The sequence below is a fragment of the Anas platyrhynchos genome, chromosome 9, assembly GCF_047663525.1.
Source record: "Anas platyrhynchos isolate ZD024472 breed Pekin duck chromosome 9, IASCAAS_PekinDuck_T2T, whole genome shotgun sequence".
Taxonomy (NCBI): Eukaryota; Metazoa; Chordata; class Aves; order Anseriformes; family Anatidae; genus Anas; species Anas platyrhynchos.
Genome location: NC_092595.1, coordinates 16494273 through 16519421, shown reverse-complemented (window position 1 = coordinate 16519421; position 25149 = coordinate 16494273). Strand labels below are relative to the sequence as shown.

General features: G+C 44.5%; 1 protein-coding gene across 6 annotated transcripts in view; it reads right to left on the bottom strand.

The window, feature by feature from the left end:
- The window catches only part of PPP2R3A (protein phosphatase 2 regulatory subunit B''alpha), a 52586-nt gene that overhangs the window by 9287 nt on the left and 18150 nt on the right, over positions 1–25149 (bottom strand). For 5 of the 6 annotated variants that reach the window (XM_072042771.1, XM_027464015.3, XM_038183494.2 and 2 more), the window contains exons 3-12: positions 17167–17427; positions 15235–15338; positions 12979–13081; positions 11261–11335; positions 6097–6183; positions 4321–4477; positions 3005–3053; positions 2391–2480; positions 970–1145; positions 338–456 (exon numbers count right to left, since the gene is read on the bottom strand). In XM_072042771.1, the coding sequence (XP_071898872.1) occupies positions 338–456; positions 970–1145; positions 2391–2480; positions 3005–3053; positions 4321–4477; positions 6097–6183; positions 11261–11335; positions 12979–13081; positions 15235–15338; positions 17167–17427 (1221 nt within the window). Of the gene's footprint in view, positions 1–337; positions 457–969; positions 1146–2390; positions 2481–3004; positions 3054–4320; positions 4478–6096; positions 6184–11260; positions 11336–12978; positions 13082–15234; positions 15339–17166; positions 17428–21868; positions 22363–25149 lie in introns of those variants that run through there. The other variant, XM_013099351.5, reaches the window with a different exon arrangement.

Below are 25149 nucleotides of genomic sequence, written 5' to 3'. Positions count from 1 at the left end.
AGTGCTGGTGTAATAGGATCAGTGAAGGCAATCAAATCATAGAATAGTGGAATAATTTGGGTTGGAAGATACCCAGGACATTTTTATTCCCAGCTTCTGGTCAAATCAGGGTTTGCTATGAGGTCCAATGGGGAAGGGTCAAGGCTTTGTCCAGTCACATCTTGAAATTCTCCAAGGACAGAACATGCACAGCCTCTCTGGGCAACCTCTTCCAGTGTATAACTGCCCTAACTGTGAAAAAGGATTTCTTATATTCAGTTGGATTTTCCCTATATCCAGTTTCATTCCGAAGATGGGTTTGAAAAGGCCTGTATTTAGAAATAAAAGTGATTTATACCTTTTGCACTGCAAAGGGATCCCTCTGTTCATTGTCCAGATATTTCTCTAAATTGAAGAAGGTGTTGAAAAATACATGAGCCATTCTGCACCTCTTCAAGTCTCGCAGGGTTACTCTTCCTGCAGAAAAAATAACATGACACTGTGCTAAGTTTTTCCTCAGTAAGAGACCAGACCTGGTCTGGTCTGTCTTGTAGCAGCTTTGTAACACCACAATGCTGTAATATTGCAAAACTTCCAACTCAGTCAAGAACTTTAACATTATTTAATACATGGGTGTGTATTAGTCCTAAATCTCACACACATACGAAGGTCTTTCACAGTCACGTAAAATGTGAAAGAATGTGAGGGAGGGTGGTAGTTTCACAATCTAGGCTGTCAGTACGTTCCACAGCTGGAATATACAAGACGTGTTGCTCCAGTTCCAGCAAGTTCATTCACAAGGTCTCTCTCTTGGAAGTATTTCAAACCTGTTTATGTATAACATTAAGGCACAACAGCCATAGATTTTACTCTGTACAGTACTGTGATTCTAACACAAGACTCTACCTACAGATGGGTTTCACAGTAACATTACTTTCTCAATCCACCATAGATCAAAGAGCATGGAAATTCCCATTAAGCAGGACTTACCCTCCCTCTCTGGTTTAACAAGGTCAAGCATCTGACACAGCAGGTCCTGAAATGGCAGTGGTTCTATGCCCATCACTTCCATCCGTTCACACTGCTCCTCATAGAAGTATTCCAGTTCATACATGGAGAGCACCCCGTCCCCATCCAGGTCCATGCACCGAAACCAGTACTCAATGCTGGGAAAGAAGAGACAGGATTAGAGAAAGCACGGTGACCGACCCCCACCCCCATTCTTTAATTCTCCTGCCCAAAGGCTGGCATAAATCCAGGAATGTAAATACCCTTTGGGAAGGATGAGGGCACAGGCCAATGCTCAAGAGCACCTCCTGTTAGTCTCCTTTTAGGTGACTTGTGAGTGCAGCCACGCTCATCACCTGTGTCACCAGGCAGCTGTAGCAAGTGCCCAGTGTGCTGCAGCTCAACTGGCTCACACAGATCATGGTGTCCCTGTCCAATTCAGCAGCAAAACTTGTCTGAATACAACCGACCCTGAACCCAGGACTCTGGCTGTCCCTGAGTGACCCTGGTGACTGATGAGGTGGGCATGGTATGCACTGATTTTCTCGGCTCCTTTATAGAAAAGGCAGTGCTTTAAGGCAGCTGCAGAAGTTAAGTTCTTCGCATCTTTACTCATAAAATTCCTTCTCCTAGTAACTGTGTGCAGACCTAGTTCAGCTCTGCACAATAGCCTCCCAAACCAGACCCACTGGCAGGTTTTACACAGTGACACCATAAGGTTTCCCCACAGCCCCTTCCTAGGCACTTGCTACACGCATGAAGGGAACGTTCCTATTTGTGGCAGACCTCACAGGGGTTACCCTGTAGCCAAGAGTAGGCCAGGAGCTGCAGCCCCTGCTATTGCTACCACGGACCCCCCACTGCAGCACACGCCAGCCCTCGCAGCTTGGCTGCGCCATCAGCTCGCCTGGTCACAAAGCTGCACTCTGCCCAGGGAAGCAGGGGCTCAGTGCTGACAGATGGCATCTCTGGCTGCTTCTACATAAAGGGCCAGGCGCTGCCCTTGTGAGGAGCCATCCTGCCTGCAGTCAGTGCGATCAGGACCTGTAGGGCAGTGTGATGGAGACCAAACAAATCCAGTTCTTGCAGAAGAACTACAGCTCTCTACTGCTCTCCAAGCACTTCCTCAGTGATAAACCACTACTAACCTTGTGCACACAGGGTAACAGAAGTGACTGATGACTACCCAAGACACTTAACATTAAAAGAAAACTCTGCTTTAAGCAATTTCTCCTCAAAAAAGGCAAATGATTTGACCAAATGTTGGCAATAAGTTTTTTTCTTCCTAATAATCATGGAAACCCAAGCTGCTGTCTGTTGTGGGAAGCAGTAGGTCACAGAAGTTTCTGTAAACTTAACTGCACTCCTTTATAATTTTATTAGGGTACAGGAATCAGTCAAACCTTGTAGCACTCCTTTTGTCTTCCTCCGAAATGAGCAGCCACACAAAATCAGCATAACTCATGCGGCCTTCCTTCTGAATTTCATTTCCTCTGGAAAACACGTGAAAAAAAAAAAAAAGGCTCCTAAATACTCAGAATGTTATCAACACGTTTTTTAAAACTCCTGAATAATTTGTGAGAGAAAATGGGACATCACTGCCCATTCAGCCCATATTCTCTGCACTCTACAGCAACAGTCCTTTTCCCTTCCCTTCAGGCACAGCGTTTGCTACCTCGCTTGCTGTATACCCTCCCACAGCAAGTGCTGGGCTGTTTTATTTTTTGGAGGCTTTGTACTAGTGCTCTCCAGCTATCTCTGTGCTGTGTGGGGCACAAACACACGGTGCCTGCATGTTCCCACCGGCTACAGACAGTTTGCTCTACAATGAGGTGTGTAAAGGATCATCCTGTGGGATTTCTAAAGATACCCAGAAGTCCCACTCCATTTTCACACAGCTCCAACCAGAGCACCATGTTGAAAACCGTACTGAGCAGTGGGATCTGAGAGTATCCTGCATTTCTAATCGGTCTGACAGAAATTCACTTCCATTCCCAGCCAGTACACTGTTCCTCACCTCACCACAGCGCCGCTGAATATTCGCTCGATAATCCTGCTCGATAAAGCTGGAAACAAAGAAAACAGAGAAAATGAAGCTACAGGTCACAGGGATAACTACATGCAGTTGTTTATGCTGAACCCACATGAAGTAATTTTCCATTGCTAAAAGAAAGCTCTACCTACACTGCCTGCCTAGCCACTTTACAGGTCTCTGTTTCACAGCATTTTGTACAAACCAAAGATTATACTGCCAGTGTGTCTGCCTTTGGATCCTACCAAGCACTGTTATATCCTGAAAGTATGGTAACTGTATGGGATGTGGCTTGTTGCACATGGGCAGTATTGCTCCCAGTTCACTGCAGGAGGACTGATAGAAGCAGACTCCTTCAACGTGTACTGCAAAGGGCGTTCGGCTATCAAGCAAAACCCACACATCAAATCCCTACAAAACATTTGTTAGCAGAGCACAACGTATGGCAGTCCTGCAGGGACTGACACCTCCCCTTCACACCACCCCTTCTCCCTTTAGCTCCACAGCACGCAGTGCTCTCAAGCCTCCTGTGTAACAAACACTCCACTCCCACGCTCCAGCCTCCCCAAAGGGACCAAGTTTCAGGTAGCACCTATCTGAAGCAGGGCATGCCTCATAGCCCAGCAAACAACCCATACAAACCATAACCACACGTTCAGTGACTCTTTACCAGCATACTTTTTCAGCCTCGAACCACTTGCAGAGCACAGACTTCCTGAGCCAGAGGAAGTGCCTTTGGATTATTCAACCCTTTGTGGATTTTTATCCCATTAATTTATCCATCACACTCGAACCTCTGAAAATTTTTAGCTTCTGCTCAACTTGAGGCAAAAAGTTCCAGACTGGACTTGAGAGACAGTCTCCAGAGTGCATCTGCAAACTGAAATTCATCAAGCTCCGAGAAGCCTCTGAAATTTCTCTCATACACAACAAGATTGCATTTCAGCAATCTTGAAAGTTCATGTGGGCTTTTCCTCCTTGTCCATAGTTCAAGTACCTGCAAAACCCTCAGCAAATAAAAAGGTAGTTTCAGGGCATTATTTCTAGACTGTCCTTCTGGCAGTGACCCACTGTAGCTCCCTCTCTAGCTACTCAAATGGAAAACAGTATCTATGGCATTTCTCTGTGTTTAAGCCCCTAAAACTAGGTCTGTAAATCAGCATTTGTGTAAGAGAAGGATGGCTCCACTTAATTTTTTTTGAGGCACCAAATTAACTGCATTAAAGCTAGGCTTTACTCTTTAGTAGGAACATTCTATTTTCAGCAACACCTCCTCCCACTGCAGCTTGCAGGCAGCATACCTTGATCACTGTACCTAGCCAGATCCTTCTGGCTGATATAAAGGTCATGGTCAGTGTCCAGCTCCCAGAATTTACAGTATATAACATAGAAGTGCTCGTAGGAGAAATAATCTGTGATCTGATTTATGTCATCCTCTTCTTCCAGGAGAGCAAGAGTCTGAAACAGTACAAATAAAGTGGGAAGTTAAACCTAGACAAAAAAGCAGTTCAGCAGCTCAAGCCCCTCAACCTCTAACGAAGCTGGGTGAACACTGCTCTGAGAGCTAATCCAAAACGTAGCCTTTCCCACTGCAGGAGATTTTGTTGCTGTGTGTGATATTTAACAGGCAGTCACAGAGCATCTAGCTTGACTATCCTGGTTAGCATACGTGTAGAATACTTTTGCCAGTCCTATGAACAATTCCTGTTAATTTTCAGCTATAGCGAAGAGTCACGCAGAGGAACAAGAACACAACTGCTTTCTCAGCTGGGATCCGTTATTTGTGAACTATCTCTGACCTGTACCAGAGGCTCCTAGAGCCATTTACCACAGCAAATCCAGAGTTCTCCACAGCAACTGAGATATGTCTTGATCCTGACACTGCACACATCCCAGTGTGCACGCCTGGACAGGGGAAGGAGGCAATCACACTGAATGTCCTGGGCTGTTGCTGACAGGAATCAGTCTGCTTTAACTGGGACAGATTTCCAACCAGGATGTTTGTTACCATATCTTATTAAGAAACAGTTAGTGACAACATCCTTGTTTCATTCCCACTTTACAGCTACCTCTGTCCTTCCCTCTGCTCCACCTTCCCACTGGCAGGAGGGTGTCCCACATTCACCTGTGGCACCCCCCTGCCTGTCCTTTCCCTAGCACTGAGGCTTGGACGGGCACAGGACTGAAGGGAGTACTGATTACTAGCTGATGGGATCAGTGGTGCAGAAGAGGTCTGAAAGGCGGCAGAGCATGAATTCATGCCCAAGGCTTTCAAGAAAGCACACTATGTCTGAAGGGGCCAACAGGATGCAGCAGGGAGATCTCACTGCTTTAGCTGTGTCTCATCTTGACCATTCAGCCTAAAGACTTATGGCTTTTTAGGTTGGGCTGGAGCTCAGCAGCCTCGTACGATTTTACCCCAGTGCTCTTTTGGGCAAAATATACAAAGAACAGAGACCCTTATCCTGAAACCTTTGTCCAACACCCCCTGCTCTGCTACATCCCAGGGGCTGTAACAAGTGCCATGCTTCATTTGTCAGTTTTTCTGGAGAAGCCTACTGCAGAATTAGAAATCAGTACGAACTGGATGGTGCATCCTGAGATGCACAGCCTTGCAACCACACAGCACAACACGCCTGACCAACTGTCAGGCGGCTGACTGCCAGCAGAGAGGCAGGAAATTGGCTGTCCTACCCACCACAGATCATAGGCAATCCACCAGCTATTCTTGGCTGCTCCACGAGCCACTTAACATAGGTGCACTGCTGTCCTGCTTCCCTTCCTCTTTGGCTAGATCAGGAGCCAAGAACCAATCTGCCGACATAGCTTCAAAGCGGGTGCACGCTGTCACCCTTCTGGCACATCTTCTGGTCAGTACCCTCTCGGCTGCTCTGGTTCTTGTATTCCTCTCATCTCGACTCCAGCACAACTCCTCCACCAGTTCTGGCCTGATTCTGGCACTGATCATTTGGCCCACCTCGCTACGAGCCAGGCTGTTCCCTCACTACACAGCACACGGGAGCAGGAACACAGGGACCTGTGCATTCTACATCTTCTTCAGGCAGAAACCAACGTACTTGCAAGAAGTTGCTTTTCCTCAGCTCTGTTAGAGTGATCTTCCCAGACCAGGATCGATTGACTGTGTAGAATATTCTCTGTATAACCTGTAACATAAACAGCATTCTTTGAACCAAGTCCTTAAACACAGCAGTTAGGGAATTGAAAGAGAATGTTTATTTGGTTTATTCACTCATCCTAAGGAGACCTCTTTTTGAAAACTATTTTTTTGTACATGCTGTTATCCTTAATTCACTATGCAGTTTGAAAGTAACATTTGTTTCTGAAACAGTATTATCCATTTCCACCCTGCAAATATTTTCTCTGCTCTTAATTCACATCTTTGAGCAAGCAGATGCATTATTTATGTCAAGTAATATGTTCAAAGCGCAGACAAATCACTCAAACAGTTTCTCACGCTTTAGGCACTGCAGCTCCCACGATCTCAACAGATAGCGTTCTGCATTTCTGAAAAAATCGGGACTTTTGAAGAGGAAACAGGACATGTAGATGAAAGCAGCAAGTGTTGTCTGACCTATTGTGCCTGTAACAATGCCTCACCTTCTTGGTGGCTCCACTCAAAGTAATCAATAGAGATTATCTGGCTGCATTTATCTTGGATGTGTTTACATCACTCAACTCCTCCACTGATCTACCTCTCAGGAAAGTGGATAAAAAGCACTGCAGGGAGTGCACACGCTCCTGAGAACTCAAGGGGAACAGTGCACAGTATGAGGCTGAGCGCTCACAGGGACCTAAAGAGCAAGTTGAACCCTCCCTGGTCCACCCCTTGTTAGCAGGCCAAGCATCAACAACATGGAGCAGGGAAAATGCAAGGGTATGAACAAGTGCATACAAGGATAAACTTAGTGTGAACGAGATCATATAAACCGCCCTAATATGACATCTTCAACATGAGAAATTAGAAACCAAAATTAATGACTACCAGCACTGAAGTCTATGGAATATAATTCTTGTCAACAAAACATAACGCAAACAAACCTGTGATGTCTCTGACATGTTGACATTTTATCCTAGGATTTTGGTAAACCTTAATAGCACATGCTACTCCAGCATGAAAATTAACTTTACAAAACATGGATATAATAAGGGATTAAATCTAGTTAACAGATAGACTGGGACTGGTTTCTTTCTGAGCCTAAGCATAGTTCTGAGTGGGCTATCACCATTTAAGGGCCGTGCTTTGACTCAGTCACACGAGGACAGGTTGTTAGTTCAGAACAGATTTGGAAACAAGTATGAGATCATTGCTAACAGTCTGCTTTGAATACACGGATTGGTGAAGCAATAAACATTGATGAGCACAAATAGTTTTGGGAGCAACAGGACTGATTTGAGGTCTCAAAATGTATCTCAAAATGAGAGAACTAGCAGACAACTTAGGCACCAACAGGTATCGTGATGTGCTATCCCACTCCTTAGAAGCCTACATAGGGATATAGGGAGGTATGGGACAGCAGGAGAACTTTTTGTCCCTTAAAATACAAAACTAGAAGCTGAAATCAGCCTACTTCAGACTGACACGAGTCTTTTTTTTTTTTTTTTTAATAAGTACTCCTAATTATTAACCAACAGAACAACTTTCAGAGAAACACAGCACGATCTTCAATCAAGGATGGATGTCTTTCTAAAGTTGGGTGTCAATTCAATTAAAAAAAAAAAATACATCCTAACTATAGCAATCACTGAGCAATGTTCTATAGCCCATGCAATGCAAGGCTTCAGCCTAGGTAACGACAGGGGTCTTTTCCACTTTTAAACAATTAAAAAGCTGTCTCATTCTTCTTCAGTGCCACTGGCAGCCACTGCAATTCTGGACTATTTTTGAACTTGGTTTGGCCTTTGCTTCCAGGTTGCCAAAGAGTTCAGTGGCTGAAGAGTGTCTTTCCTCATACACGACCCAGTACCACACCTGTCAAGTCTGCAGCAGTTTGCAGCGATACAGGCTTCTCACACCATTTCAAGGACTCAGAAATAAAAGTCCCACAACAGAAAAAGGACCCCCTAACTACCAACACTTTTCTTTTCCTCTGCTGGCTGGCTAATAGAAGACAACAAAATACCTCAACACAATGTTAGTGACATGCAAGAAACCATTCTTCTATCAGATCAGATTGATAAAGATGTGTCTTCTGCTCTCTCCTCATACATCAGGCATACAGAGCAAAAATGTCTTCTTTACCATGTCTGGTCACTCAGTGCAGGTTTTATTATTCAAGTAACGGTCCAGTTTCAGTGGGTAGTACAGAGTGTCTATGTATGCATAAAGTATCATTGCTTCTCTCTTTGTCAAGTTACAAAGACAAAGCTGTCAACAACAACAAAAGCATTTCAAAAACATCCTAGGGCATTGTCACACAGCCTGAGATGATCTGCAACACTCAAGCCACAGCCAGTGTCTGCTGTAACAGAAAATCAATTCCTGTGGCCTCCCTGTTTTGTCTCTCACGGAGAGCAACAGCTGCATGATCGCAGCTGCACCGTGAGCTTCGAAACCAGGCCCCAGGCGCAGGCTGCTATGAGCAATTCTGCTCAGCAGCTCTGACCTTACTGAAAGCCATAACTCCGGCTCTGTTCTGCCCAGTGTGGAAGGCTGTTTATTCCAAATTCATAAGCCTTCAGAAGGGGAAGCCCCTTCCCTATCTGCCCAGTCCTGTCACGTAATCTACATCCAGGTCCAAAACCACTGATAGGTCAGTTCTAGACTTTTTCACCAGTCCTCCCACAGAAGGGAAACAACAACATTCTGGGAAAATAAATAAATAAATAAACAAATAAAAATAAATCAAGGCTTTATTAAACCCTGCAGGCCATCTTCACTTTCCACATTCAAATTGTTAATACTGCATGAGCTGAGCGTTTTTCAACAAGCAGGAAGTTTTTCCAAGTTATTTTTATTTGCCTCAGCAACAGCATGCAGTGCTAACATTGAGCTTTCTTTGCACACTCTGGGAGAAGTCGCATTTTAAAGCTTTCATATTAAATGTCTCATGATATTCTGCGCCATCTTCACCAGCTTCAGAAGTCTGCTGAAAAAACACAAGTATTTTAGTATGCTGGCAATACAACAGCTCGCATATACTGATGCAGATTAAAGTACAGCTTATTGTATCCAAAAGGCACCTCTAAAAGGTGCAAAAAAAGGCAAAACAAAGAATTTGAAACATCTTATCCATACTAGACTGTTAGCTTACTCTCAGGTGATTTCAACCAAGCGATGCTGTATCCAACAATGAACACAAATGCCAGTGTCTCCTTATGGCCCTCGTCTGCAACACAAAAATAAAATGTAATTCCTGCTCTTGCAGCAAATACAGCACTGTCACTATAAGTGTAAGGCACTCTACCTTGAAGGGATTGAAAGGATCCAAGCAGTCTCAAAATCCAAGGACAAAGCTGTTTCCTTCATTACCTCCCGGTGGAAATGCTGAATTTCATGACATTAAAGACAGAAGTGCCAAACTGTCTGTGGGTGGAGATGTGAGAAATAGGAATTCCTGGTGTCAGAGAGAAGAGCCACTGCTGCAGTGGGCCACGTACTGTCACTCCACATGGGAACAACCTGACCCAGTGGACTGTATCTCCTGAGGTCTTGACTCTGCTCCAACTCAGTGATCTGGCCAAGGCCAAACACAGAGCTCAGAAGGAACGTGTCTGTCAGCACAGACACCCAGAACAGCATTGTCCTGCCAGCGTGAGGAGTCTGCAAAAGACACTGCAGCTTTGTAAGATTTGCTGCCACACACCATCCACCTCAAACACCAGCACCATCATTTCCTGGGTGCCTGAGAGCAAGCTTAGACGGCCACCACTGTCAGAGTATTGTGCATAAGGGTTTCTAAAGGCTCTCAAGCTGAAGTAAGGAAGCACAGTGGAGATGAGCAGAATCAAGAAGCACTGAAGAGCTTTATGTACACACAAAGCATACAGTTCTTTGACCAAATTTATGGTGGTCACATAGGACCTCATTCAGACACAAGGGAAGTTGTAGAACGGAACAGATGTTGCTCTTCTTAGTAGCAGCCTGGACTTCAGTTATCTTGAAGCAGAACCTCAGCTTCACACGGCTGATCTCTCAGACCAGAGCATGCACAGCACCTGGTGAGGTCCAGAAACTACAGCAATTCACCCATTTGTGTGCCTTCATCATCTCCTGGACATTGTCACACCTACTCTGACCAGGTACTATGCTTAAGGTACCTTGTTCCATGGGGACTGAAGGTGCTGACAATACACCGGTGTTCACTGTCGTATTCAGGCACATGTAGACATTCGAAATTGCTTCTTATTAAAGATTTTCATAAAACATTAGTGTGATGGTTCAGGACATGCCCAGAGCAACTGAGTGTTTTTCTGCCATCTGCTCTTTACAGGAAAGGGACAAGCTTGTGCCTGCCAGTAATCTCTCAGCTGCCAACACGTGGTGCAGCTGGCCCCCACGCAGAGCCTGGCAAGCCAATAGGAGGCAGCTCTCTTTAGGCCTTTCTTTATCTGAATTTGTTATCACTGCAGAGATAAAACACCCTATATTTATACCTTTTATTCATATTCATACCCAACATGAGACAAGTTAGAGGCTTAAAATAAAATCCTGGAAACTTATTCAGGTAAAGCACAAGTCTAACTCCTTACTGCAACGTTGGAACAAAGCTACAGAACAACAAACAGTAGTCACAAAAGCTCAGCAGTTCAGAAAGACCAGACAGGCTTTCTGGCACATGAGACGCAGGAGGGACGGACATTGGTATAAAAGATGCTTTGTACCATGGAACAATCTGATTCTCCGTGCCTAAATGACAGAAATCTTCAAACATGAGACCTCCCATATTTGGTCAGTCCAGCAGAACTAGGGGTAACTTAGCAGCTCTCGAAGACCAAAGAAGGACCACTCTTATGTTCCTTCATCATGATTAAAGGCCAAAAATTGTTTTTAAAGATTTGCTTAAGGCCAGAAAGAATGACCATTACCCTTTTGACTGACCACTTGACTGACACAGACTGAATAATTTTTTGTTTTGAAGTAGTTCTTAACAAAACTCATTGCTAGCAATATGAAAAACACAGTTTTTTAAGTAACTGAATGATCTGCTGATGGGCACAATGACAAGTAACAAAGGAGAATTGGTTCAGCAGTGTCACAGGAGATCAAAGAAGCCAGCCTACCGTTGTAATATACCGGGAATGGAACTCCGGAGCGTCCTTCAGGAACGTCAGGCCAGGATGCGTTTCTACCACATCCTGCAAGAGCAAATAAAATGAAACATTTTCTTCTCCTTTTACTTAATGTTCAGATGTTACTGGGTTTACAAACCAATACTTTTGCTTATTTTTGAAACAGTATTTGCAGCATTAACAAAAAAAATATGAAATGATATCTTTTAATCTATAAAGTGAACCTTCTAGAAGTAAAAGTAGAATACATGTTCTGGGCAATACGCACCTGTTGGGCCATTTTGATTTACTTAAGGACAGAAAAACAAAGGAAGAGAGTTAGTGAGAGGATGAAAACTCATTTTTAGTGAATGAGACAAAAAATTAGATTACCATGCAACCATCTCTTCAAAACCATTTTTCCATTCATTGAAGATATTAATATTTGTCAGAGATAAGTGTCAGAAATGAATTTTCTTTGAAAGGCTAAAAAAGTTGCTTTTCATGTCCTCCACAACAATGACAGCGCTTATGAACCTTAGAATGCACACAGATGTGAGCAATGCTTTTCCAAAATTTACTTGTATAATGTATGGAGATTTGTTTTTCTCAAGATCAGCTTTTTGTAAGCCAAACACTCACTCGTGATGCCAAATCTGCCAAGAAATGCATGACCAAAGACGTAAAGAAACTGCTCAGATCTTGAATGTATCACCTCAGGTCCTATATGCATCAGAATGTCTGTGTAATTTTGGTATGTCTGACTCCTCTACTCCTTAAGAGGTGTTCAGAATTTTGCTCTGTTTATACCATGACGTGGCAAAGGGATAGAGTAGATACAGTGCCCTTAGGGGTGTAATATGACCAGGTTTTGGCCAGTCTAACTTGACGTCTAATACGATGGTGTCGTATGGTATAATATTGCTAGTCTCTGGTTGACTGACAAACAAGATTGTACACGCCTTTGGCTGAGCCAGCAGCTAAGAAGCAGAGCTGCTATCAGCCAGGAAAGGCAATACGCCCAGTGGAGAAAAGGTGAGAAGTAACATGAGAAAATTTACCCGTCAGTCCCAGTTAAACTTGTCTGAGACACAAACGTCCAGTACAGACAAAATCTTTCCCCAGTAAAGCAACTAAAACACGGGTTTTGCACAGAAGGCAATAGAGTGTGTTAAATCTAAGAATATTATGGAATGGCTTCAAAAGAGTATCAACAGATAATCAGAGGAGCAGATGGACCTGATTTACAGAGAAACTACAAAAAAGATAAATCTATCCAGTGCTTGCCTAAATGGCCACAATACTTTGCTTTCATACTTGCTTTGTTAAAAATATGACACCTGAATTAAAGGGAAGGAAAGAAAGAAATTAAATTAGGATGCATAGAGCTTTGCCTGAATATCAGGAAGAAATGAAATCAGGATGAGGAGACCTTAGCCTGAATATTAGGAAAGGTATCATCAGTGTAATTTATGTACTAACAGGTGCAGAGGCACACACAGAGCAACTGGGACGGCAAAACTTTCTGCACAGATTTCCAGGGGATATTGCACCTGATAGCCTGGCTCTACAATTCAATTGTAATTGCAATGTCAAGCAACCCACCCAGGTGCTGTTCAACCAAAGGTCTGCGTATCCTTAGAAAACATTTAAAGACACAAGAATAGAACAGTTACAAAAGGAACACTGCTCCCTGTCCCCATCAATTCACTGCCGAGCAGCTGATGTACCTGAAGGAGCGGGATGAAGTCCTCCTGCTCAAGGTAGTCACAGCTAGGCTTCGCTACAAGGTAGGTGAACCTGGATGCATCATCATGGCAGTTACGTAGGATTCTGCAGGAGAGATGAAAAGTTACTCCAGCTGCTTTGCATCCATCACAGATCACAGCCAGATAATCCAGAGCCTTATCACATGTTATGCAATACACTTTCAATATGTATTATGCAAAGTTGACCTCAATACTAGTATCAGTTTGCTTCTTCAGCAGCACCACGGTACTTCTGCTCTGTGGAGCTTTCTTCACATTACCATCACTGTGGTAAACAAGACGTTTCTTTCTGAAGACTGTTCTTATTTTGATTCCACAGCACCTTAGGAAGTAACCTGACTTTTCAAAATGCTGCATGCTCACTGACCTCATTTGAAGTCCAGATGACCAACCTAATAAGATGCCGTAACAGATGTGCTTCCCAATTTAATCTTTTAATGCATTTCATTATTTGAAGATGCTGTCCAACCGCAGTGACTAACTTTTGAACCAGAAAAATCACTCCCCAAAAGGGGAATGAGCACCACTTATTAATTATGTCATGACTGGCTGCTGTGCAGAGGAAGTCACGGAGAATAGCCTAATGAAAGAGTGAGCAGGGTTGAGAACTGAGAGGGACACAAACATTGAACTATAGCGCTGAAACGCCTCTAGTTTTCTGCAGAGATCACACTAACGGGCCTGATACTAAAAAAAAACACAACAAAACAAAACCAAAAACTAGTAGCTGACAAACAATTCTGTCAGCTGCACATTTGTTTCATGCTGCCAATTAACAGATACGTTCTAAATCAGCTGAAGAAAAGAGGTGCTTTTCATTTTTTTAAATTTATAAATCATGCAACATAACAATGGGTTCCAAAGCCATGTTTTAGTGCCAAACTAAAAGCTCTGATTTTCAGAAGTGTTCTACACCTAGCAATGCCTATTGACTTCAAATGAGATTAGGAAGCACACAGCAATTTGAAAAATTAGGTTACTTACTAAGATGCTTAAATATAGACTTCAGTGATTACAGATTCCTGTTTTAAAATTACGGCTGTGTTCATGCAGTTGTAGTGCAACTTTACAAAGAACACTACTTTTATCTCTGAGTATCACATTTCCAGAAGTAATTTTGCAACTGCTGGGGGGCAGGACAAAGTGGGGAAAAAAATCTTTCTAAAACAGAAATTAAAGTGAGGAAAATATTAGGCTTGTAAATGGTATGGATTAAAGGAATAGAGAAAAGGTGTGTGACCGCAGTCTGCAAATATCTGAAGGATGTACAAGTCAGAGGAAGTGAAAATATGTGGTATCATACGTGAGGGATTGAAGGATTAATTAGAAGTAATTGCAGGAACCCAAGAGAGAAAAAAATACTATCCGTGTCAAAAAAAACACTTACTGATCAGTCATCCCTAATATTTTTGTAATTTTGCCAGGGTAACTAGAAGATGTTTTAACAATATTATCACAGGAAATAGTTTGGAAACTCAGGGTTAAAGACTATTTCAAAAAACCTGAGGGATGATCATTACATTAAAATATAGAAGTCTCCGGATAGGAGGTGGAGATATTATTCAGGTGTTTCACAAAGATTAAGTTGCCCTGGAGGGAGAAGATTAGGCAAGAGGACAGGTCTGTTCCATCTTGCACCTCTGACTCCCAACATGATACATGAAAAAAGAAGCTTTGACAATGGTATGTGGAAACAACTATCGAAACACACAGATTTGACTGTAAAACAGTGTGCTTGAGGAAGGTAGGAACTATCAAAGCTTAGTTTGGTCCACTTGTGTGGTGCTTCTTTATTTCACAATCCTTCTTCCTGCCCCGTAACAGCTTTCCTCTCCCCATTCCTACGTGGCACTCACTTAATGCACCAGCAAATCAACAAGGCATCAGATAAATATACCCAAGAACCACTGACATCTGTCAGCTATCTCTGAATATCTGACATTTCTTGGGACTCTGTTAATATATTCTATATGCCAACCAGAACAACATTTCATCATCTATACAACTCATGCAAATTTTGTTGATGCAGCATGAAAATCAGTGTTTGGGAATTTATACGGAAGGAAACTTAAGCTGACAGAGATCTTTAAGCTGTTTATTTTCCTCTAAAGAACGGACAAAGATTTGAAAAGTATGGTGGAAGAAGAAGAACAGAGAAACATCTATGGCAAATTTTTCCTTTTTCAAGAAAGGGAGTTCTGCATTTGTTACACTCACTTTCTCCACAAAGATACAAATGAGTGTACAGACACGCATCCTGTCCTTTCTCCTCCTGAGGCACTGAACATGGGTGCTTTCCAGTAGAGTGGGCAGCCACAAATCTGTAACGAAACACAGGAACAAAGAGGAATACAACAGCAGTCACAAGCAGAGCCTGCTTATACACCAAATCCATACTTTCACGTATGGGAAATGAAGCAGTAATGGCATACAGGTGAGTCCAAAAGCTTTTTGCTGTGTGCCATGGTTCAGAATCCACCCATAACATTCTACTTTGTTGCGTGCCTTTGTAGGCAGATGAGAAATACATCCTGTCAGGACCAGAGACTCTTTCAAGCTCTTAAGTTCTGATTTTAACTATTTAGCAAAGCAAATGGAGAGGCACCTCCAGAAGACCACTCACACCAGCTACCTCGCTGATGTACCTGATAACGGGATAACCCGCTCTTTGTATGGGCTGACTTCTCATTGACAGCAAGGGAACTCCAGTTCTCATCACAGACAGTTAACAACTGAGTATCTGAAGGTGAAGTGATTCCAGTCCCATAGCTTCTAGTGCAGTGCCTTTTACCCTGAACAGCCCATTTCCCAATGCTGCTAGATCTCAGCAGGATAACCAAAAATGAGTGCACAAATAGAAAGTGGCCAACTCCAGCAGAAGGACTGCCCAAACACGACCTTTTAACTAGCTGCTGCCTTAGTATTTCTATCTGGGTAGCTTTCAGAGCAGTAATCAGTGAAAGCTCATGCATTTTGGGCTTTCTAGTGCCTCAGAAAAGCAGGCTTAAAATTACTTCAAACACTGAGTTGCTGATACCTTCAAGAAGCCTCTGCTTTACTGCAGAGATCTTGCTAGCCACCTGTACGGCTCCAGCCAAGGAATCAGAACATCTGCAGAACACAGACCTTGGATGGAGCGCCGCTGATCGGGCAGGGTGCAGGTGGGAAGGATGTCAGACTAAATGGGAGGAAGAATGTTTGGAAGAAATTGTTGAGTTAACCCCTTCTACTTTCCCCACAAACCCTATTCAACCTCATCTAGTAAATGAGATGGCTTACAAATGCGCCACTTGATTCCTCTAAAAGCAAACATAACACAAACCAAACCCCAGTCTCTCCTTCTGGAAAAAGCTTCCTTCTGAGGAAACAAGTGCTCCCCTTGGACAGAACATCACTGCTCAACCTGCAGCGCCAGGGAGGCATTCATGCACAGGGCAAGCTGAACATATGAGATGCGTCTGACAACTGCCAGTTTTAGATCAGCATTACTAAAAACTATGGTTAAAGGAGAGGAAAATAGAACAGCCCATCTGCACCGTGCTCCCACACAAGTGCTGTGTTTTGTTCCCTGAAGCCAGGAACTCATTAGCAGACTGTAGCTACGCCAAGTCTGCTGACACGTGCATTATGGATATTGAACATATGCATCTCAGTGCATCAGGGTTGACTAAGCATTCCCTCTTCGGCTGTGTCCGAGGTGGCGTAGGCTGAAAGTTGCTTTCTCAAGCAATGCTGTTACAGTGTACACAGGTCATGTCCAGATTAGGGGGACAGCCAGCCACAGAAAGGGTAATCGATACTATCTGAAGCCACAGAGGCACTTAATTTTCTGCTATCATTTAAGCATAATTATGGAGAAACAGGAAAACAAATACATTTTTATCTCGTAAGAAACCTGAAAGAACCATTTTGTGAATTACAGCAAGATGGAGCGTACACATCAGGCGTGACACTCAGCAATCTTTTCCCACAGACACTTTAACTGAGATTATTTTTATCTTCTTCATTTAAAAGAAAAAACAAAAAACCTTCAGAGCAAAATAATATAGGTTCTTTTTCACTAAAGAATGAGAAGAAGAAGTGTTTTAATAGCTTCAGATTCATTCTTTCTCCCTCTCCAAAAAGTAAAGAAACCCAGGGAGCTGTTACCTTTGCAATTTTCCCCATTTCACAGATGTTTGCTTTCTCATCCTCAAACTCTGTAAAGGCTTCTTCAATCCTGGCAATGATCTCTTCATGATTAGTGCAGACATTCGGAAGTCCTTTAGGGAAGTAGAAACGTGGAATGTTTATGGACAAAGGGGTACTGCTGGTGGCTTTATTCACAGGCAGGAGAGCACAAGGGCTAACCACTGAGTTCAAAGGGACGGGGGATGAAGTTCCAGGTTTCTTCTCTTGTTTACTTTGAACCTGAAAATATAATTAACAAATACTTTTTTTTTTTTTTTAAACACATAGAAGAGGAGAAATAGTTTGTGTTCTGAGTGACCAGGAAAAAAAAAATCTAAAACCATCAACAATTAAATTATAACACAGGGATAAAAATATATGTCTTAAGTATCAAATTTAGAAATTAGTGCAATGTCAAAAGTTGAAAATTTAGGATATATCACAGCTAAGGCTGTTTTTGCATAAGATCTGTGCATTTTGCTTGTAGCTGTGGATTATAATACACAATTTAACCACAGGAGAACATACTCTGCAATCCAGTACTACCAGAGAACATGGACAGTGTTTGCTGTCTCTCCATATGCTGGGCCCTGTGCTATCATTTTGCCCCACAAGCAGTACAGCACCACAGTCTGTTCCTAATTAGTATTTTTCACATTTTTAAAGTCGTCACCATATAAGCAGCAGAATTCAGATGTTGGAATGCCCAGAGATTAAAAAAAATCCTTGCTCCCCCACAAACACACACTCTCTTGGGAGGAGGCAATAGGCTTGCCTATTGCACAACGGTTCAAATGCAAGAGTTGTTATTAATATAACAACATACGTGATAAGAGGCTAATAAGGAAACAGTCAAGTAAATACAGCTGCAGCTTTCAGTTTATTTATTCTAGATATTTCAAAACAAAATGGTTTTAGGATAAAGTAGCCAAGTCTAGGTTCACTCAATGCATAAGAATGTATATGATGAACTGACTAAATTCTTTGCCTTATAATTTTCCAGATATTTGGAGCTTTTCTTAACACATACTGAATAACACAACTTGCCATGGGTTTGCCTGAAGAAGTGAGAATTGTAAGAGCTTCCCTGAGCCATTTTCTCTGAAGTTTAAAATACTTCACAATCTGTTCTTCAAAGACCTGTAAAACCACAGAACAAGGGATTTTCCTTCTCTTCACTCCTTTGCTCCACTGCTCTTTCTTTAAATGGGGAGGACCTCTTCCTTCTTCCAAATGCCATCCCACTTCAGGAGCAGGAACACGTGTGCTTGCACACGTACACCAGCCCAAACAGACTTCTGTACTGTAACTGCTCTACGCTCACCTGGAGCTTGCATTTCTTTAAATTCTCCTCTGCTGCCTTTACAAGAGGCCTCCAACTGCCTGGGAAGCAGCGGGGTGGCAGACTGGGCTCTGGCTCCTCGGTGGGGCTGGTGATTTGGCTCGGAGGAAGCACAGGCACATGGCTGCTTCCGTTCCTACAGCCTGCTGCCACCCCACCTGCCCCGTCTGTTTGGTGAGCTTCAGCCACGACCCAGCTCTGCTCCGTGGTTTTCACCTCCTGGCTTCCAGCAGAGGGGAAATTCCTGCTGCTCTCTTACCGCTCTGCATTCCCACCAAGCAAAGCTGGAACAGGCATCGCGGTGCCACCTCCTGCCACTTGATTCCTCTAACAGGACTTCACGCCAGCTTGTCTCCAAGAGCCACGTCTCAGCAGCAGGTTTAGTGCTCACACGCAGACACGCACCGCTAGCTGCCAGGACCAACTCTAAGAAATGACTCAAACCTAACAAAAACGTCCACATACCAGAAGAAACCAAAGAAACATATTGTTCTTCCAAAGGACTCGTTGCTTTACCAACATGTCCTCGTTCCCTTACAGACTAATGAAATGGGATTTCCTCCTTTGAAGGCAAATCCCGAGCCCATCACCATGACAGCGCCGTGCCACTCTCTATGCTGCGTGCCACAGCCTCCAGCAGACCGTCTCTACCACAGCTCGTCCACGTTGCCCCGAGCCCCGTTTTCCGAAGAGCAGGGCAATCCGTTTTCCTCCAGGCATTGCCCAACTCAGCAAGGTTTGGCACCAGCTTGCAGAAGCTGCAAGCCAGCCCCCCGGGATCGAGGTGAATTTCCCGACAACCCCAAGCCAAGGCAGGAGGTTCGGCACCTGTGGGACAGAGACAGGGATGCTGCTAAGCCTCAAATAGCGAACCTGTTCATACACAGCAGCCGGCCTTCCCAGGAAGGCTGAATCACTGACTCCTGCCCAGGCCAAGGCAAACAAGGTGGAGGCAGAGCCCACAAACAGCTTCTTTTCAGATCCTACCAAAGCAATGGAAAGGGAGAACATTTCTGGCCTTTGTCTTCTTCTTTCTTATTGAAGACTGAGCCATCTACAGCACCAAGGAAAACAACAAGCAGCAACCAGCTCCTGATGATACTGCTCCCCAGGACAACCTCGCAACTTTTTTCCCCCGTAAAAAATCACTTTGGAAAAATGTTTCTAGAATGGATACATCCCAATGTCAATCACTATGGGCACAGCAGGGAGTTAATGACAAATACTCGTGAGTCACTCGTGAAAAAATAAAGGAAGCGATATGGGGGAGCTTTGTGGCAATTCCTTGGGGAAGAAAAAAGAACAACGGTTCCTTCTTCCAGAAGTTAACCATAAATGCTATTTGCTTAGTGGAACATCTCTCCAAAAGGGATGTGCATTTTCAGAAGGACTACTAGGGCAGTAAGCTACAAATGCTACAACAAATCCTTTACCTCTGCTACCAATTGCTTTTTTTTTTTTCCTAAGAAGGAAAGTAACATTACAAACCAGTTTTAAACACTGCTTTATAGCACGGTTTCAATTACCCTAACTAACATCCGTCTATCCACTGTGTTATCTTTGGCCAGTCACACAATGTATTTCTGGGCAGGCTGAAGCAGTGACATCTGCATTACAAATAAAGCAGGCAGCAGGACGGCCTCCCTGCACCACGCACACAAAGCCCAGAAACTCCCCCAGCCTCCCGGCAGCACCGGGCCCAGCACACGGCTCCGCGAGGAAGCGGCATCGCAGCGAGGGCTCAGATATTTCCTCTTCTTTTCTCCTGGCTCCAAACCTCCAGCAGGGTCCTGGAGGATAAGCCGACCCGTTTATTGCTTTCTTCAGGAAGAGATTCTCTCCTCTTCTTTGTCGGGCACAGTGACTCAGCCTGGTTACTCACAGTCCACAGGGCTGACTTAATGTCTCCTTTCATTTTTGCTGTTCCTGCCTTACTGAAGTTGGAGGATAACTGGACGCAGGCCATCCTCGGAGATCAGCGGTTCCCCAGAGCTGATTTGTATCAACAGCCCAAAACTTTCCCTTCCTTCCTTTCCTGAAGCCCTTCCCCACCATTGCACCCTTCTGCTGCCTCTGTCCCTGCGGCTCCTGCAGAAGGGGAGAGGCGATGAGAAATGGTATTTCTGGATGCAATTTTTTCCTACTGTAAATCGTAAATGTACCAGCAGAAGCAGAGCGCTACTGCAGAAAAACCCCAATAAAACAAACCAAGCAACGCAGGCCCACAGAAGGGTTTAGGTGGACAGGGACACAAGGCCAGCCCTAAGCTTCGGTCAGGTTCCTCATGGCCTCACCCAGCTGGGTTTCCAAACCACTCGCCTCATGCCTCCAGTGTCCCACCAGGCCGAGCTCCCATCCACCAGAGGCTGGCCAAGCCTCCCCCTTGGCCTGTGGGGGACCTCAGCTCTCCCTGCCCAGACCCTAACAGTGCCCTGAGGTGGTTCTGGTGCTGTGGGAAGGCACTGCCGCCCCTCACTGCTTCATGCAGTTCTCCCCCAGGGAGTGAAGAAGCGTGTTGCAGAGATTAACCTTATACACTGACTTTCACCTGGCACCAGAAGCCGTGGAATCAAAACGTGCCCCATGCTACAAGATCCTCCGGGGCTATTTTAAGAGCTGTTTCTTAGGAAACAGCTGCGCCGCTGGTAATTTCACCTTTTTACTTCCTCACCAGGTCACCGATCATCTTAACAGGGACGAGGCTCACGACGGGGGATTTCAGCACACTGCGACCCCCGTTACAGGGGTGGCTACCCGCCAACCTGCTGTCCTAGCACAACTACTCCAGCCTTCCCCAGCCATCCCCGAAAGCGAGCACAGAAGCTGGGATTATCCCAAGAAACCGATCCTTGGTGCAGTCTCCATTTCTTCGGCTACATCTCCTTCAATCACAGCCCCCCAGAGCCTAGGAAACAGCCCGACAAAGCACCCTGTGATGGCAAAAGGTTTCCCAAGCCAGGCAGGCTGCTCTGCGCCCAACCTGGGTGCAGCAGAAAGTGGGCTTGTCCAACAGGCAACAAGAGACATTCAGAGCAATCACACAGAAACTGGGCTTTTCTTACAAAAATGCAGGGAAGACCTAACAGCCTTCGGCTGTTTCTCCCTGTTAAATCACTGCCCTTGCCATTACGCTTTCCCCTTGTTTACAAAGACACTTTAACTGTGCGCTCTAAGCCTGGGAGGTTTATTTTTAAACCTGCTGGTATCTTGCTGCAAATAACTTGCTGCAAATAGACACGCCTGGAGGGGACACAGTTTGATTCTCTGATCCAATGAAAAATACAAAGCAACAGAAAAAAAAAAAAAAAAAAAGTAAAAACAAATGCCAAGTGCTCAAACCTGGGCCTGCTGGAATGACTTCAGCCTCTTCTTGAAGCGGGACGGAAGAACAAAATCGCAGCCCTTCGCGAGGAAAGCCAGCTCCCCGCCCAGGTCTGGGTCCCTCCGCAGAGAACGCTCCTTGATCATCATCCTGCTCAGCTCCTAAGCTGCTGGTGCCCGCTCCAGAAGGGGCACGGGGACTCTGCAGGAGACCACGTCAAACCCCGGAGGTTGCTTTCTTGGTTTGGGTTTTTACAGGCACGAAATGGCAAACGGCTTCCCGCAGGAGCATGCTAGGTCTTCTCTCTCTTCAGCAAGACAACATCTGGAGATTGTGGCTCGCTCCTGAAGCCAGACCTCCCTTTTTTACCTGATATTCAACGTATCCTTCAGTACCACCAGGATCTTCTGCCTTCTTGTAATACTTTAATTGAGAAACATGATCTACAACAGAATCTATTTCCCTGCTGGCTGCATGACAGACAATCTGTCCTTGGCTTGTAATAGGCCAGGGGTAGCATGGGAAAGGAAGCACCCACCACCACGACCAAGGTGCTAAAATTAGACGGGCTGCAGAAGGGGCTAAATATACCATCTTCCCCAATAGTTCCTACTTTCCGTGCTTCAGCGCTGAAACATGAGGTGCGAACTTGCATCAGCCAGACGCGGCCGGAGTGAAGCCGCACGCGATGCTGGTGGTTTGAGGGCCCTGCCTCCGAGGTGATGAGGCAGATCGGCACGAGCTCTGCTCCACACCAAAGGCTGTAATTTTCAGGAAACATCACTTTTTCCTTCTTGCCTGGAAAAAGCAAATCAGCCGGTTTCTCCAACACCAAACGAGCACATAAGGATGATCTTGGATAATGAGCTCAGGCATTTAAAATGGCTCTAAATAAAGTGGGTTTTTAAAGACATCAAAACACATCATCCTTTTTATTCCCTTTTTCCATAACTCTCACGAGGCAAAAGCTGCTCCCCAAGCCAAATGCAAAGCAGTTCCCAGGAGACAATCTGCTCTTTTTCTCCGTGACCTTAAGCAAGCAGACCTCCAGCTCTGACTTTGTCCTGGCCTGCTACAAGCGTGTTCTCCCTCACCTATCACGACAACAGCGCTGAGCAGCGACCTACGTCCAGTTCTCACCCCACAAGATGCCAAACACACAGTCCTGCAGCCTGCTTTCCTTCCTTGGCTTTAAGAGTCCCAGCTACTTCACCAGGTTTCTTTCTGAACCCAATAACAGAGAACATCTCAGTTCTGGCCTTGCTTTTACTCAAATCCTGTATTTGAAATTGAAAGGTCTCACCGAGCCTCACCAACAGAAGAGGATGAGAACTGGACCCCGTGTGCCTCTGATGTATCCATTCTGTATAGCCAAGAAGAGCACCAGCTCCACACGTTCTCAAAACAGATTAAAATTCTCCAGCAACAGCATAACTCTTTGTTGGTTTTAGAGCCAATGAGGCTGAAAAACTCATCTTGTATCAGGAGGCTTTGTTTCAACTACCTTCAGATGCCCACTTTAAGATAACACAACTTCGTGCAAGCAGAGCTTGTATCTGTCCTGATTACAAAGTTAGCCCACGTGCTTCAAACATCTCCCTGCATGTTTAGTGTTGGTTCTTTTAATTCTTTAATTTCACCGCATTTCTTTTTATTTTTTCTTTTTTGGTCATTTCTGATTCCAAGATACTTTAAGATGCAGTTACTGCTTTCATTTATTTCAGTAACTATTACCAAACAAATAAAAAAAGTCTTTTGTTACCATCTGGGGTTAGAAAGCATGAGTAGTTGATGCTGGAGAAGAGCGCAGATGTGCATGCAGCTTAACTGACTGGTGCTACTAACATCTGATCAGAACTATTTGTAACACATGAGGAAGAAATCTGATTTCCCAGTAAGTTTTCCATTATATAGTGAATGCATTTTGAGAAAATGTGATTATTTAACATTGGAGCTAAAGGCACCGTGGTGTTATAGAAGACACTTTTTACGGTTAATTTCCCCACCCAAAGTCCTCGAGAAGCACGTGATTTGCTCTGCGAGACAAAGCACCCCAAGCCTTAACTTTCTAGGATTACGAAGCAGCTTTCGTTCCACTCAGAGCATTCTTCAGGCCACCCACTGAGGCACGCAACAGACGTTTTGATGTCTAAAAGCAAGGTGTGTGGCCTCAGGACAACGCTGTGGGACAGCCTAAGCTGAGCCCCTCTGCTCCCCGTGGTGCAGCCCCTGCCCAGAGGCAGCTGCAGCGCCCGTCCCACCACAGACATGGGGCTCGTTTTCTGCTATCGCAGCGTCTCGCACACAAGCACCAGGTGTGGTAAAAAGGAAGATTCAAAACCCTGCAATAGGAAGCGGAAAGGCAGGGGAAGAGAGAAATAGGAAGCAGGACAGCTCCTTCTGGCTCAGTGCAGCTCAGCAGGCCTTTGACATGGGATCCCCACCCGCAGGCCCTAAAGAAGAGGCCTTTTTTAGCATCGAACCCTTGTTGTGGTTCCTGCTCCCAAAATTATTCACAAACTTCACCCAGTGGTTCTTATAATAAAAGGCATGGGCAGGGCTTGGAGCAGGGGCTTGCACTACCCAAACTTGATTCTGAAAGCAGAACGAGCTTGTGATTTTCTTACAGACTTTTCTAGGGTACTTTTACTGTGGCACTAGGTACTTCGCACGCATTAATTACCCAAACTCAAATACTTCATCAAACCAGCACACGGAGAGGTTAAGGTCAAAACCTTCCACCACTGACTTTTCCAAGGGCTTTGTATAAGACATTTGCCTCAAAAGGTAACCCCCTTTACCTCCCCAAAAGCCCCAAGGACCAGCACTGCTGCAGATGGGGCCAGCCCAACCTCTACTTCTTCACCACCTGCTGGTTCGAGCTGGTCTCATTTCCCTCACACCTGCTATGCCAGCCAGGCTTCACTCCTTACCTTTCTCCTATCTACAGGCAAAACATATAGAAAAATACTTTTTTTTTTTTTTGCTAGTCTTTCTCAGGCTAGCAAACACTTGTTGTATTTTGGTGGTGTGTTTTGTTTTTTTGCTATCCTTTAGCTAGTCAGACAGCTGACCTGCTTTCATTGAGCCTTTTCTTTCAAAAACAATGTATAAAAAGGATCAGCACACAGAACAGGAAATTTTAAACCAAATAGTCGGTTTAGAGATAAGCAGTGGAAAACTGGATCTCAGAATGGGAAATGTTGGACAGCCTAAAAGCACGCCGAGCTTCCTGGCCTGCCTGGACGAAGCGTGATGCGCTCATTATGGGCTCTGCAAAATTGATGGACTTCTTGAG